Below are 14,754 nucleotides of genomic sequence, written 5' to 3'. Positions count from 1 at the left end.
GTGAAACAAGTGGCAGTGTGGCAGCTACAAGGCTCTCCTCAGGAGGGAGCCCCCCCTTCAGTGATCTGCAGGCCCACTCCCCAGGTTGTCATCCTCGACTCTCCTCTGCTGCCCCACCCAGCCCTGGCTGATGTAGGGACAGTCATGCCCTGAGGGCATCGCTCAGGGGCAAAGTGCATCCTGATTAACATCCAGGCAGCCTGCAGGGGGCCTGAGGCTCGCCTGCCCCCCTTGGCTCGCTTCTGTGGAGCCATTTAACATGGACCTCCTGACTTTTCAGTCTTCCTCACCATCTGCAGATTATCCCAGAAAACAACTCCCAGGATTTCCCTCAACCAAATCGAACCCCATCAGAAACCCAGACACCTCACATGGGAGAGCAGGCCCCAGAGCTTCAGGCTCCCGTTCAGTCCATGAATATTTACCGAGTGCCCCCATGTGCCAGACACTGTCTCAGGTCCTGGACACACAGTAGTGAACAAAACAGAAAAAAAAAAAAAAACAATTCTCTGTCCTCCTGGGACTTGTGTTCTAGGAGAAGCAGGAAATCGTTAATAAGACAATGAATAAGGACAGTGTGCCAAGTTAGTGTAAGTGGTGTGGGGAGGACCCAGGGCGGAGGGAGGAAGGAGGTGGTGGGTGCTGTGGCTATGCACAGAAGTCCAGGAGGGGCTCACTGTGAGTCCGGTAGGAAGGCCAGGAGGCCAGCTCATGCATCTAGAGGGAGGGCTTTGCAGGGAGAGGGGGCAGCCTGTGCAAAGGCCCTGAGGTGCTGCCTGGGGCTTGCTTGGCAGGGTCCAGAGGCTGCGGTGACTGCAAGAGGGTGAACAAGTGGAGTAGTCTAGAGAAACAGATCCACTGGGCAATGTGGGTTCTTACAAGGACTTGGTCCTTCCTACAGCACTCTGTTCACTATTGGGAGACCCCGGAGGGTTTTGGGTCAGGGAGACATGTGACTGGACTGTTTTAACAGGCTCCCTGGCTGCTGTGTGGAAGGAGAGGAGGGGTGTAGTGTGTGGGTGACAGGGCAAGGAGGTTAGGAGTTATCACAATAATGGGAGAAAGTGAGGCTGGGGCCTGGACCAGGCTGATAGCGGAGAAAGTGGTGGGAAGGGGTGAGCTTCTGGAGAAATATTTGTGTGGTTTTTGGTAGTGGAGACTGAGCATTCTGCTGCTGAGCTACACCCCCAGTCCTTTTTTTTTAATATTCATTTTTTAGTTATATGTAGATACAATGTCTTTATTTTACTTTATGTGGTGCTGAGGTTTGAATCCAGTGCCTCACACAGGCTAGGTGAGCGATCCACCTCCGAGCCACAACCCCAGCCCATCCCCAGTCCCTTTTATTTTTCTTTTTTGAGGCAGGGTTTCACTAAGTTGCTGTGGGTCTTGCTAAATTGCTGAGGTTGGCCTTGAATTTGCAATCCTCCTGCCTCAGCCTCCCTAGTCGCTGGGATTACAGTCATGCACCACCACACATGGCTCTGGAGATACTTTGAAAATGGAGCCAGTGAGATCTGCTGATATAGTGGATGTGAGAGGAGAGGTGTTGAGTACAGTTCCTAGCGTTTGGGCCTGAGGGATGGTGGGCAGTATCTGTGAGCCCATGGATGACACCAGAAACTAGTTTGATAACACTTCAGTTGAGGAAAGTGCTGATGGTTCCATGTGCCAAGCCCAGCAGTAAATAAGGTGGGCCCTACTTGCCCTCACAGGGCTCACAGCTGGCGGGGTAGACAGAGAGAAGCAGCTCCAGTAATGGTCAAAATCAAAGGAGGGTGTGTGCGGCGTTGGTGTGCATGTCCCGGGTACATCTGGGAGTGGTTGTAGATGCTCTCTGTGCGGGTGCAAGGCAGGTAGGGGCTCTGCTACAGGCTCGGTTCAGGCTGACCTGGACAGCTCCCTGTCTAAGAGGGAGGCCACCCAGTGCTGTGGCTGGATTGGGTCCCTTGGCAACTCTGGAGCCACAGACCTGTGTTGCGTCTCATGGCTAAGCACTCAGGGTCACTCCAGGTGAACTGGGCTGTACAAAATAACCACCACAAACAGAGAAATGCCTTTCTCTTTGGGTCCCATGACCCCAAAGCAGCTCTGACCTTAGGGGTCTGTGGAAAGAGAGAGAGGAGCATGTGCTGAACTCTTTTATGGGGCAGAAGCCATTCAAATGAGGCAAGGAGTAAGATTACAAGGGAACAGGAGAGCATAGCTCAACCCCTCTGGGTGCGGCCTACTCCTAGGGCCACTCCCAGGCCACACCTTATTATCCCAGTGAGGGAAAAGACCAGGTCACAAGTCACAGCACTACTGTGCCAGACTGCAGTGATCTTTCAGATCCCCTGGGGTGCATCAGGACTTAAAGGTGTATGGCTCTGGAGTGGCTCCCACAGACCTGACCATCATTCCACTCCCAGTTTCCCTGGGCAGACTCCTAGACTGCATGCCCAATAAAACCAAGATGGAAAGCACTGAGATTTCAGAATTGCAAGCAATTGCTGATTCTTGGTGGGTTTCGTTACAGCCTGGTGGCATATTGTCTAAGTTTAGTATGGATTAGGAAGGCACCTCTGCCCCCCAAATACCTCACACATCTACACCTGCACCCTGATTTTTGACACAGGACATGACATTATAACTATACAAATAAAAAAATCTTACAATAATACTCAAATGTATCTATAAGAACTTCTCACCCAACTGAAAATCACCAGAACAATAAAACAGAAATGCCTTGGATCAGAACCTGGCTTCTCCTCCAGCTTCTGTCAGCAGAGAAGGCTCGCTTCCTGTTTATTTGTTCTCAGGTCTTCTCCAGCGCTCCCCCTATTTCACAGTAACCTGGGAGGGGACCCTAGCAGGGCCAGGATGTGCAGACAGGGTGGCACTGGGGGAGCCAGCTCCTGTGCCTTCTAAGGAAGATTATCCAGGCCTGCTGCCCCACCCCCAGCCTGCTGCCTCTGGCTAATCCGCAGCAGGGGAGGTCAGGGCAGCTCCTCCTCTCCTCCCCCACAGTCCCCAGGGGCCTGCAGTGGCCATCCCTGGGTGCCACTTACTGAAACACACCTGACCTCTGACCCTCTTCACTGCCCCATCAGGTGGATAGATGACATTATTTTCACTTGGAAAACTGAGGTTTAGCACCTTTTCATAATCTGCCCAAGCCACACAGCTTGGAAGCGGTGGGCCAGGGTTCCAACATAGGTTTGCCTGATCCCTGTCTCTAAGATGGCCCCAGGGTCCTGAGGTGGCCACTTTCATGGGAAGGAGAGGATGAGACTCAGACAGGGTTGACATCTTGCCGAGAGTCCCCCAGCCTACCAGGAAGGGAGCAACCTAGAGGGATACCTGTGGAGGTCCCGGGAGGCTCCCTGGAGGGGAGGTCTGGGGGCCAACTGCAGCCCGACCAAAGGAAGACAGATTCAAGAAAACGCTGTCTGCCCTGGCCCCCTGACCTCCCCTCCTGCTTCCCTGGGGCGGCTGCTGGAGGCCTGGAGGGGGCAGGCACAGCCCCTCCCATTGCCGTCTGTCCATCCCCCCCCCAGGGCGCCGAGACCAGGAAGCGCTCGCCCACACTCAGCAGCCAGTTCAAGCGGTCGCTGGAGCTGCTGATGCGCACGCTGGGGGCCTGCCAGCCCTTCTTCGTGCGCTGCATCAAGCCCAACGAGTTCAAGAAGCCCATGGTGAGCGGAGGGCTGCGAGGGGACCCTGGAGGCTGGACCAAGGGTGGACGAGGGTCGGGGATGATGCAAGACTTTGTCCTCTCTGGGGAGTGGCCGGCACCTGAGGGCTTATAGAACTAGACTCCCATTTACTGAAGATGGCAGGTGCACCAGGGAGAGCGAGATTCAGTCCAGCTTTACCTTCTCCTAGCTGGAGACTGTCTCTTGAGTCCCTTTATGCCTCAGTTTCCTTGTGGATGGAAATGGGGCGATCACACCCACCTCCTGGGCATAGTCTGTGCAATCATGTGGGCAGGTTGCGGGGCACACAGCGCTCAGTAGATGGCAGCTGGGGGCTGTGCTCCTTTGAAAGATCCCTCCCTTCAGCCCAGCGCAACTACCCCCTCCTCCTGGAAACCTCCCCTGGCTCCTCTCACTGGGACTGTCCTCATTCCTCACTCTTCTGATTAACACTTATTGGGCCTTTTTTTGTGGAGGGAGCAGACCCTTGTCCTGGGTTGGAAATATGTGTGGGTGTTCGGGGACATTGAGGGGCTTATGCCCTGCAGGCTGCCAGTGCCCGCCCTGTCCCTCCACAGCAGGCTCTGGGAGGTGTTGTTTACCCAGAGCTGGGGCCCTCGGGGTCCGTGGAGGGAGGGAAGGAAGGCCAGGGAAAGTGGCCCAGAGGGAGAGGAAACAGGCTGCGGAAGTCCACCATCCGCACACACTGTCCTCGCCAGGAAATCATTTCCCAGAGTGGGTGACGCCTGTCCCTTTGGGGACTCTGTTTGTAGGGGCCTGAGAGTCTGAGGGCTCCAGCAATCTCTCCCTCCAGGGCAGGTGGGCCAGGAGGACTGAAGCTGGAACTGTAGGGCACCGTCTCCCCTGGCCTTGAAATACCCCTGGAACCCTCTGTCAGCCGGGGCCTAGGTCTGGACCTTGGTCTGTGGTCTGGACCTTGGCAGGGACCTCCTCACTGGTCTCCGGCCTCCTGCCTGCCACCCCTGCACTTCAGGGACAGCAATCTCAGATGCCCATCTAGTCTGTCCCTGCTCCACACCTTCCCTGGCTCCCCAGCCCCACCTTGGTGGCTCCCCACAGCCCCCACATCTGCCATGCACATCTCTCCCTGTCCCTTCAGTGAGCCCCTGGGGCTGGCCCTGCCCTGCCCTGCCCTGCAGTCGTCACAGAAACAGCTTCATGAGTTAGAAGACCGTGCCTTTTCTCTGTTGTCAGCAGCCAGAAAGTTGTCTGAATAGCTAGAGATCTACAATGGCCACATGAAGGGCTCCCTGGATCAGTGCCGAGCACCCTCTACCAGCACGGCTGGACTGTCCTGGACTAGCCTCTTTGCCCTCAAAGTCCCCCACTAGGTCCTTATCTGTGCATTGGCTCACCCCCCACCCTGCCTGACCGTAGAATACCACTCCTCGTCCCTGAAGCCCCCTCTGGACCTCCCAGGGACCTGTCTCCCCTGGACTCCCACATGGTGCAGCTCCCCACCACGGGGGTCCTTGCTGCCCGCTGCCATGTGGATGTGACCTGTGCACCTGGGTCCCACCCTGGATTGCTCCTCGTCCCGTAATACCTTGGCCTCTCTAGGCCTTTGCGTGGGGCTGCTTAAACACAGGGCAGGGCTGGCCTCCTGGCAGGAGCTCACCTTGACCCCTTGGCTCTACTGACAGCTGTTCGACCGGCACCTGTGTGTGCGCCAGCTGAGGTACTCGGGCATGATGGAGACCATCCGAATTCGCCGCGCCGGCTACCCCATCCGCTACAGCTTTGTGGAGTTTGTGGAGCGGTACCGTGTGCTGCTGCCTGGCGTGAAGCCAGCCTACAAGCAGGTACCAGGTCTGAGGTGCAGATAGTGGGAGGGTCAGCCTCCCGCGCTGGCCGGGCAAGAGCCCTGGATTCACAGTGGGTCAATGAGCTGAGCAGGTGACATCTGCTCGTCCACCTCAGAGAGTGCTGAGAAGGTGGGGGCTTGGCAGTGGGTCAGTCAGAGGGCTCCAGTGGCCATGGTGGTCATCATCTGACTTTCACATGGAGTAAATGGAGGTTTGGAGAAAGTGGGTCCCTGCCTGGGTCATGCGACCAGTCGGGGCAGAGCTGGGAGGGCCCTGCCTCCTAGCCTCAAGAGGGACACTTGGAGGGCTTCCTGCTGGTGAGGCTGTCCATTCCCTTGTGCCTACCAGGGCAACCTCCGAGGGACATGCCAACGCATAGCTGAGGCTGTGCTGGGCACCCATGACGACTGGCAGATTGGCAAAACCAAGATCTTTCTGAAGGTGAGCACATCTCGGTCCCCAGGCTGCCTTGGGGGCTGTCAACTCCCATGGGTGGTGTCCCAGGGCTCCCTACAGAGTGAGTTGCCAGACCAGGTAAGGCGGCCTTGGTGGCAAGGGGAAGGGAGGCTGGCATTTGGGATCCCAGCGTCCAGAGTGAGGCCATTCCTCTCCTTTCCTTGTCAACACAAAGAGATGGGCCCGGGGTGGTCTAGAGTGTATCTGAGGTCCTTTCCTGTGACTTCCTGGCAGTCGGGGTTCACTCTGGGTGCCCGCCCATCTCTGGCCCCCTCCCAGCCTCCCAGAGCACAGCAGCTGGAGCTGGGCTCCCACAGGCCGGAGCAGCTATGGGGGGGGGGAGCAGGAAGCTGGCCCTGGGAGTCACGGCCTTGGAGAGCTGCTGTGAGTGGGCCATGGAAGGGCAGCTGAGCAGGGAGTGTGGGCTTCCTCATTTCCATTTCCGCTGGGTTAGATTTCTGGCTGTCCAGGGTAACAGGGCCAAGTGCCAAGTGTCGGGGTGTACTGCCAGAACAGCTGGCCGAGGGAGAGGAACCTCAGCGGGAGGGAGTCTGGGGTCTAATCTGATTCCTTTTGGGTCGAGGGGCTCGGAGTTCGTCCCTTCATCTCCCGGACCCCTCCTTTCCCCTGGATGTCCACAGCCTGCGTGTCCCACAGCCGCTGGCTGGAAAGCACCTCTGCCAGGCCTCGGAGGGGCTTTCTATGATCTCATTAAGTCCTCCCCGCATGCCCATTTCACAGGCCCAGAAAGGAGAAGTGAGTGTCCCCAGGTCAGGCAGTTAGGATGCAGAGAGCAGGGCTTCTAGCCCGGGGTGGTCTAATATCCAGCCCCGTCAGAGGAGGACAGGCAGGGAGCACCATGTCATCTAGAACCGGGGAACTCAGAGGAGCGTCATCATCTCCATCCCTACCTATCTGGGCTCTTTAGAAATGGTGACATTTTAAGAGGTCAAAGGTGGAAGTTTCATTCATTCTTCTGTCCTCAGAAGCCCTGACTGAGCCGCTCCTCTGTGCTGTGTGTCTGGGATTGTTTGGTGGAGGTGGCTCTCCTCTGAGAGCCTCACCTGCCCACAGGCAGGGCCATGTCAGCCTGGCCTGCTGTGACACTGCCCTCAGAAGCCAGCACAGCATGGCGCAGATGTTCTGTTCATGTGTTGAATGAACCAATGAGGCTTCTTCCAACTGGAGTGAGGGTTGGGTCAGGAGCTAGCAGGAGAAACAGCTGGAAATGTCAGCTGCTGCCAGGATTCTGGAGAGAAATGACAGTGGCCTGGGTAGGGTCCTGGGAAGTCTCTGCTTGGGCAGAGATGGCCATGGGGCAAAGCTGGGGGGCGTGTGAATGGGCCCTATGACCCTGTCCAGGGAAATGATGGTTGTTCTGCTCCGTGGGTCCTGCTGGGCCTCTTGGAAATCTCCACAGCCCCTGATGCGATGGGAGGCCACCCTTGGGTCCGAGCATGTGTGGGAGATTGGGTGGCGCCCCTGAGCCCTAGGCCTGGCCTGGAGGAGACACTGTCTGGGCGCTGCTCAGGAGCTGTGCCTTCCAGGATCACCATGACATGCTGCTGGAGGTGGAGCGGGACAAGGCCATCACTGACAGAGTCATCCTCCTCCAGAAGATCATCCGGGGGTTCAAAGACAGGTACGTGCTCCAACAACTCCTGCCACCCCAGCCCAGGTTAAGGTGCGTGTGCCCAGGGGGCTCACTCTGCTCCCACATGGACACCAGGAATAGACAGGCACACTGCGGTGCACACGTGGAAAGCACACACATGCTCACACAGACAGAGGAACCAGACGTGAGATTCACAAAGTTCCCCCGTGCTAGGTAAACCAAGGAACAGTGCGCTCTCCTGTGGACACAGGTGGGCACATTAGGCCGTGAGGCACACTCACGCACCCTCTGTTCATCTCGAGGCCAGTGGAGTTTCCCAAAGAGGAAATTTGAGATTTTGTGAATTACAAAGTGCGTCTTATATTTTATGTAAGGGACGTGTGTACGCTTGTGACAATTCACAAATGGGCAGGACTAACTCGAATGTGATTCAGCTCCACGCAAATCTATGACCTGCCCCTTTTGCAGTACCTGTGGCCCTTCCCCCACCCTGTATCCATTCACCTGTCTATCTGCCCTCTTCTGTCTGTCCCTTCTTCTATCCATCCATCCACTGATCCCCGCCCACTGGGGCTCATTTGCTGCAGCTGCATCCTTCACCCCTGTCTTTTCCTGCTTTCCACACACACTGCTGTCTGATGTGTGGTCTCTCCGTCCTCCATCAGGCTGGAGACTACTCTCTGGAGAAGCAGCCTACTGTGTGCAGGAGGACAGCACTGAGCTCCTCAGAGTCAGACACACAGGGGCTCTAGTCCCAACTTCAAGTCTCAGCTTCCTCATCAATAAAATTGGAAGTTAGACTGTTGAAAGCTTTTAGTCTTTTACATTATTTTACTAATTTGTTCAGACACTCCTTTATCTAGTACCTTTTGAATATCTTCTTTAATGGGCTCATGTGACAAATCTGTGAGGCAGGAAGAGTGGGCATTATTCTACCCTATTTCTAGAAGAGGATGCTGAGGCACAGAAAGGGTCTGTGTCTTGCCCAAGGTCACACACCTGGGGCATCACAGAGCTGGGTCCCAGTGTGCTTTCCTGATCCCAAGCCAGTTGCACCCTGGCTGCCTCTAGAACTAGCTCTGTGCTCTGAGATTCACTCCATAACCACGGCTGTTTCAGGTCCAACTTCCTGAAGCTGAAGAATGCTGCCACACTGATCCAGAAGCATTGGCGGGGATACACCTGCAGGAGGAACTACGAGTTGGTGAGCCTCCCGAGGGCCTGCCCCTACCTGTCCTCCAACCAAAGTCCAGGTTTAGTCTTTGTGGCTCTCCCCAACTGGTCAGCAATGTTTGCTGCTTTTCTTCGGGAACGTTTTGGTGAGTTGTGAGTACTCTGGGGTTACCAAGACCTCAGAAGGGACCCCCAGAGCGGCTGGGTCTTGTGGACCTCTGTGAAGCAGCGCAGCTGCTGCCTCTGGAGGAGGCCTGTCTGGAACTGGAGACCTGTGTAGTGGAGGCTGCTGCTGGCAGGGTCCTTCTGGGAGGGGTGGCGGCTCAGTCTGAGTGCAGGGCCATGTCCTTGCAGATGCGCCTGGGCTTCCTGCGGCTGCAGGCCCTGCACCGCGCCCGGAAGTTGCACCAGCAGTACTGCCTGGCCCGCCAGCACATCATCCAGTTCCAGGCCCGCTGCCGTGCCTACCTGGTGCGCAAGGCCTTCCGCCACCGCCTCTGGGCGGTGCTCACCGTGCAGGCCTACGCCAGGGGCATGATCGCCCGAAGGCTGCACCGGCGCCTCCGGGCAGAGGTGAGGACCACAAAGTCCCAGCACCCAAGCCCTGCACCCAGAAGGGGTGTCCACCGAGGTGTGTGCTGCCTCAGGCAGATGGGTCAGCCCTGGTGTTGGCCAAGGAGGCCGAGGCCTAGGGGGGACTTCTGGCTATGCCAGCTCTGAGGAGTTACAGGACTGAGGAGTTACAGAGCCCACTCCCACCCTCCCAGCCGAGGCTGGGCTGGGCCCCAGTCACCCTAGTGGATCTTCAGGGCCCCCGCAAACCTGGTTTGGCTTTGAGATCCGACCTGCTCTGGAGAGTCTCAGCTGTCCGTTTCCCTGTCTGCCAAACTGCTCGTCAGGTGCTCTCAGTTCCAGAACCCAGGCTCACCCTGCCATGACAAATACTGCGCCTGTGTTTTGACATTCCTTGGCTGTCCCTTTCCTTAGTACCTGAGGCGCCTAGAGGCGGAGAAAATGCGGCTGGCGGAGGAGGAGAAGCTCCGGAAAGAGATGAGTGCCAAGAAGGCCAAGGAGGAGGCAGAGCGCAAGCATCAGGTGAGCTGGGGACACCTGATGTCCTGGTCTGCTGGCTGGCTCCATGGCTTTCCTCCAGCACAGCCACTTGTCACCTGTCCTGAGACCCTCCTGCCTTCAATCAGGAGGTGTCTGTCTCTTCTTAGGCTCACTTGGCGCATGTGGCATTTGGCGCATGTCTCGGTTCTCACTGGGCCAGGCAGGAGGCACCTTCTCTCACGGGGGATAAAAAGCCTGAGCAGGGAGACAGCAGCCCGATGTGGGAGCACCAGCCACAGGGCTCCTGAACACTTGGACTGAGAGCACTGAGATACCTGATCTAGATTCTGGACGCTTAGTCAGAGCGAAAGGACTGAGGAGACCTCAGTGTTGTTTCTATAATACTGATCACGGGTTAAGATGATATTTGGTAAATAACATTATTAAAATTAACATCACGTTTCTTTTTTGGTACAGGGGATTGAAGCCAGGGGTGCTTAAACACCGAGCCACATGCCCAACCCTTTTGTACATTTTCTTTAGAAACAAGGTCTCGGTGAGATGCTGGGGGCCTCGCTAAGTTTGTGAGGCTGGCTTTGAACTCACAATCCTCCTCCTCAGCCTCCCAAGCCACTGGGATTACAGGCGTGCACCACTGTGCTCGGCTTCTTTTTGCTTTTTAAACTATGGCTACTACATGTGTGTCTTATATCATATTTCTGTTGGGTAGTACTTGATCTAGACCTCCGCCCTGTGGCTGTGGGATTTCTGGGTTGGTGCAGAGTGAGCTGCCTGGGGCAGAGGTTCCAGGCTGAGCCCTGGGGGATGGGCAGGGCTACTGACTGGGCTGCTCCAGAGGCCTCTCTGTGGCCCAGAGGTGCTGGGCATCTCTCTGCCTTGCACCGTAAGGGCAGAGCTGAGCGTGGCCAGGACGGGGAAGATGGGGGTGCAGTTCTTCCCTGCACTCAGGAGGCCCTGGTAGAGGTTAGAACTGAGGCTGTCCCAACCTTGGGTTCCCTAAGGAAAGCGTGCTTCCTGAGGCTGTGGCATTGGATGCCGACCCCACCCCTTCTGCCTCACCCCAACCTTCAGGAACGCCTGGCCCAGCTGGCTCGTGAGGACGCAGAGCGGGAGCTGAAGGAGAAGGAGGCGGCTCGGCAGAAGAAGGAGCTGCTGGAGCAGATGGAGAAGGCCCGCCACGAGCCCATCAATCACTCTGACATGGTGGACAAGATGTTTGGCTTCCTGGGGACTTCGGGTGGCCTGCCAGGCCAGGAGGGCCAGGCACCTAGTGGCTTTGAGGTACCAAACTGGGGACAGCCTACACCCCACTGTGTGATGGTCCTTCCTCCTCTTGTGTGTGTCCCCTTGCATTAAAACCCACCTGACCCCTCTGAGCAGAGAATGGTGATGAGCTGGCTCCCAGACCCCATCCAGACCCTGCTTGCCATGTGACCTTAGGCAGGTCACTGTCCCCCTCTGGAGCCTTCTTGAAGAACCACTGTGTTTGGGCAGCAGACAGGACATGCAGAGCCCCTACCCTCCTGGAGGAAGAGCTGGCTCTGCAGGGAGGATGTGAGATGGCAGTCAACCTGAGTCTGCTCCAGGCCCTCCCACCTGAGGCCCACATGGCAGGGAACCCCTCTGTGTCCATCAGGACCTGGAGCAAGGGCGGACAGAGATGGTGGAGGAGGACGTGGACGCGGCCCTGCCCCTGCCTGACGAGGACGAGGAAGACCTCTCTGAGTACAAATTTGCAAAGTTTGCTGCCACCTACTTCCAGGGCACAACCACACATTCCTACACCCGGCGGCCACTCAAACAGCCGCTGCTCTACCATGATGATGAGGGCGACCAGCTGGTGAGGCCTGCCTGCTGCTGGTCCCTGCTAGCAAGGCCGGGCTGGGGCTGGGGGTGCTGCCCGGATGGCATGTCCTGGGTGGGCAGGGCCTGGGTCTGACTGCCGTCTCCTACCTGGGGCGCAGCCTAGGGCCATACCACGTGGGCGGGTGTTTCTCCAAGCCCTCTCTCCCGGGCTATCTCCATGGTGTTAGCAATGTCCTCTGCTCCGGTTTCCTGACATCTGCGCTCTGCCCCCAGGCGGCTCTGGCAGTCTGGATCACCATCCTGAGGTTCATGGGGGACCTCCCGGAGCCCAAGTACCACACAGCCATGAGTGACGGCAGCGAGAAGATCCCTGTGATGACCAAGATTTATGAGACTCTGGGCAAGAAGACATACAAGAGGGAGCTGCAGGCCCTGCAGGGCGAGAGTGAGGTCAGACCAAGGTTCCCCCCTCCCCCCGAGGTGATGACCCTCCCAGGCCAGTGGAGGGGCCTGCCTGGCCTCAGCACCCTCAGCAGAAAGAGCACCCTGCGATTTGCCTCCCCTCCCCTATCCCCAGCCTTCTCTCTCTACTTATGGAAGCAAAAGTGTGAAAGTTGTGTAAACTGTGAAGTGATGGTGACCCAGGGGCTCATGGCAGAGCAGGGCTTTGCTGTTGGAGCCAGCTCCTGTGACGACTCTTTGGGGGGAACTGGGGGGGGTCATTATGCTTTTCTGAGTCTGTTTCCCATTTGCCAGCTGGCTGGTGGGGGTGGGTGCAGGGTGCAGGGTGGCAGGGTGCAGGGTGGCAGGGTGCAGGGTGGGGCGTGTCTTGTGTCAGTGGGGAGGTCAGCTGATCCCAGGTGCAGCCCACTGTCAGGTGGTCTTGTCTTTGCTTTCTGCCCAGTCACTTGCCCCTGACCCTAGTTGGTCCCACAGGCCCAACTCCCTGAGGGGCAGAAGAAGAGCAGTGTGAGGCATAAACTGGTGCACTTGACCCTGAAGAAGAAGTCCAAACTCACAGAGGAGGTGAGAGTGGACCCCGGGGCCTTAAGCTGCAGCCGACTGAACTGGGACCCCCCAGGAGCAGGAGCAGGAGTCAATGCTGCCTGTCTTTAGGGGACAGGACAACGTGGTGGGAGGATTGAGCAGACAGGAGGGCATGGAAAATGCGGTGGGCTCAGGCTGGGGCCAGGGAGGGCTTCGCAGAGCAGGAATGGGGAGCGTCCGAGTGGTGCAGGGTGAGGGGGTCACACCTGCCTGGGGCGTTTGATCAAAGGACCTTTCAGGTGGGCGCTCCTCTGTGGCTGAGATGGCAGAGCGTCTGCTCCCCTGAGTGCTCTGAGCTCACTCAGTTGGTTCCCTCATCTTCTGAGCACTGTCTTGGTCCTAGGGCTCCAGGGTGGTGCAGGCTGGTGGGGGCTGCGACACAGACACAGACCATGACATTCACAGCCTGGGCCAGCTCCCCACACGCTCCTCCTTGCACACACCTGAAATACCTCCTTCCCCTTTTCTTCCTGGGAATCTCCTCTTCCCAGGATCCTCTTCCTTGCCCCTTATTACAAAGTCAGAGGCTCCTGTTTTGCCTCTGCCCTTGTCCCATCTCCACCCGACGCAAGATGCTAGTCTTGTGGGCTCAGATTTGAATCCCAGCTCTGTACTTGGAATCAGAGGAGCCAAGGCAAGAAAATGCCCACTCCCAGGGGTCATGGGAGAGGGGCCCAAGATGGCAGCAGAGGTGCTCAGGAGATGTGGGAACCTTCCACAGCCCTCCCCATCTGTAACCCACACTCCAGCTGCTCACTCATCTGGGCAGAGTGTGGGGCTGCTGCTGTGGCCCCAGACAGGGGACACTGATTCCTAGGAACCAGTTCTGAAGCTGGGCACACTGGGGTCAGGGGCCTTGGTGACTGTGTGGGTGGAACCCAGGGTGTACTCTGGTGCCAGAGATGTATGAGGGACCCCACCCCAGAGAGGGGGGTTCCATTCTGGCTGAACAGTCCTCCTCCAGTGGAGGCTGGGAGTGGGTGTCAAGGAAGGTTTGGGCAAATGCCAAATGACTTCTTTGATATAAGGGGAGTAACCAAGGACAAGGCAGGGACGAAGAGCTTGAGAAGAAGATTAACATTAAACAGGGATGATAGCGGGGAGGGAAAGGGAGAAAGAAGGGAAATCGCATGGAAATGGAAGGTGAGCCTCAGGGTCATACACAATTACATATAAGAGAAAAGGAGGGGTAAGAGAAAAATAATACAAGTGAAGAAATGATTTACAGTAGAGGGGGTAGAGAGAGAAAAGGGGAGGGGAGAGGAGGGGAGGGGAAGGGAGATAGTAGAGAATAGGATAGACAGCAGAATACATCAGTCACTAGAATGGCAATATGTAAATCAATGGAAGTGTAACTGATGTGATACAGCAATCGGTATACGGGGTAAAAATGGGAGTTCATAACCCACTTGAATCAAACTGTGAAATATGATATATTAAGAACTTTGTAATGTTTTGAACGACCAACAATAAAAAAAAAAAAAAGGAAGGTTTGGGGGAAACTTCTTCCAGAAGCGGAGGTGCCAGGCCAGTGCTCCCAGGCCATGTGAGCAGCTCTTGGCCCAGCATCTGGTCTGCAGGGAGGGGTGGTGGCAGCAGCAGGGTCAGTGATGGGGAGCCCAACTCCTCTGCCTGCTGCCTGGATCTGCTCTGGAGACTAGGCAGTTTCAGGTCTCCAGCTTCACCTGCCTTTAACTGTGTCCCCTGGCCCAGGTGACGAAGAGGCTGCATGACGGGGAGTCCACGGTGCAGGGCAACAGCATGCTGGAGGACCGGCCCACCTCCAACCTGGAGAAGCTGCACTTCATTATCGGCAACGGCATCCTGCGGCCAGCACTGCGGTCAGCACCTGAGGGGCCCAGGGAGGCCATGAGGGGGCGCCCGGCACCCCGGGGCAGGGCTGGAAGGCTTATGGCAGCTGGGTTGTGACTTCATCACCTTAGCAACAGATTAAGCCAAAGGCCTGTGTTTGCCTCTGCTGCCAGCTGGCTGTGTGACCTCAGGTTCCTTGGTCTCTCTAAGCCTTTTTTCTTATCTATAAAGGAGAAAAATAATGGTGCCCCTCCTAGGCTCGTGGAAA

The 14,754-nt window shown here is 56.8% G+C and overlaps 1 protein-coding gene across 1 annotated transcript in view; it reads left to right on the top strand.

The window, feature by feature from the left end:
* MYO7A (myosin VIIA) overlaps positions 1 to 14,754 on the top strand; it is a 78,785-nt gene that overhangs the window by 35,426 nt on the left and 28,605 nt on the right. The window contains exons 16-27 of the mRNA XM_081282010.1: positions 3,540 to 3,677; positions 5,342 to 5,500; positions 5,852 to 5,944; positions 7,507 to 7,601; positions 8,694 to 8,778; positions 9,102 to 9,320; positions 9,735 to 9,842; positions 10,893 to 11,102; positions 11,458 to 11,661; positions 11,901 to 12,077; positions 12,564 to 12,653; positions 14,388 to 14,515. Coding sequence (XP_081138136.1) covers positions 3,540 to 3,677; positions 5,342 to 5,500; positions 5,852 to 5,944; positions 7,507 to 7,601; positions 8,694 to 8,778; positions 9,102 to 9,320; positions 9,735 to 9,842; positions 10,893 to 11,102; positions 11,458 to 11,661; positions 11,901 to 12,077; positions 12,564 to 12,653; positions 14,388 to 14,515 — 1,706 coding nt within the window. The remainder of the gene's footprint in view (positions 1 to 3,539; positions 3,678 to 5,341; positions 5,501 to 5,851; positions 5,945 to 7,506; positions 7,602 to 8,693; positions 8,779 to 9,101; positions 9,321 to 9,734; positions 9,843 to 10,892; positions 11,103 to 11,457; positions 11,662 to 11,900; positions 12,078 to 12,563; positions 12,654 to 14,387; positions 14,516 to 14,754) is intronic.

Source organism: Spermophilus citellus (genome assembly GCF_964194105.1).
Source record: "Spermophilus citellus genome assembly, chromosome: 2".
Classification (NCBI taxonomy): Eukaryota; Metazoa; Chordata; class Mammalia; order Rodentia; family Sciuridae; genus Spermophilus; species Spermophilus citellus.
This window is presented reverse-complemented; position numbering and strand designations above follow the sequence as displayed.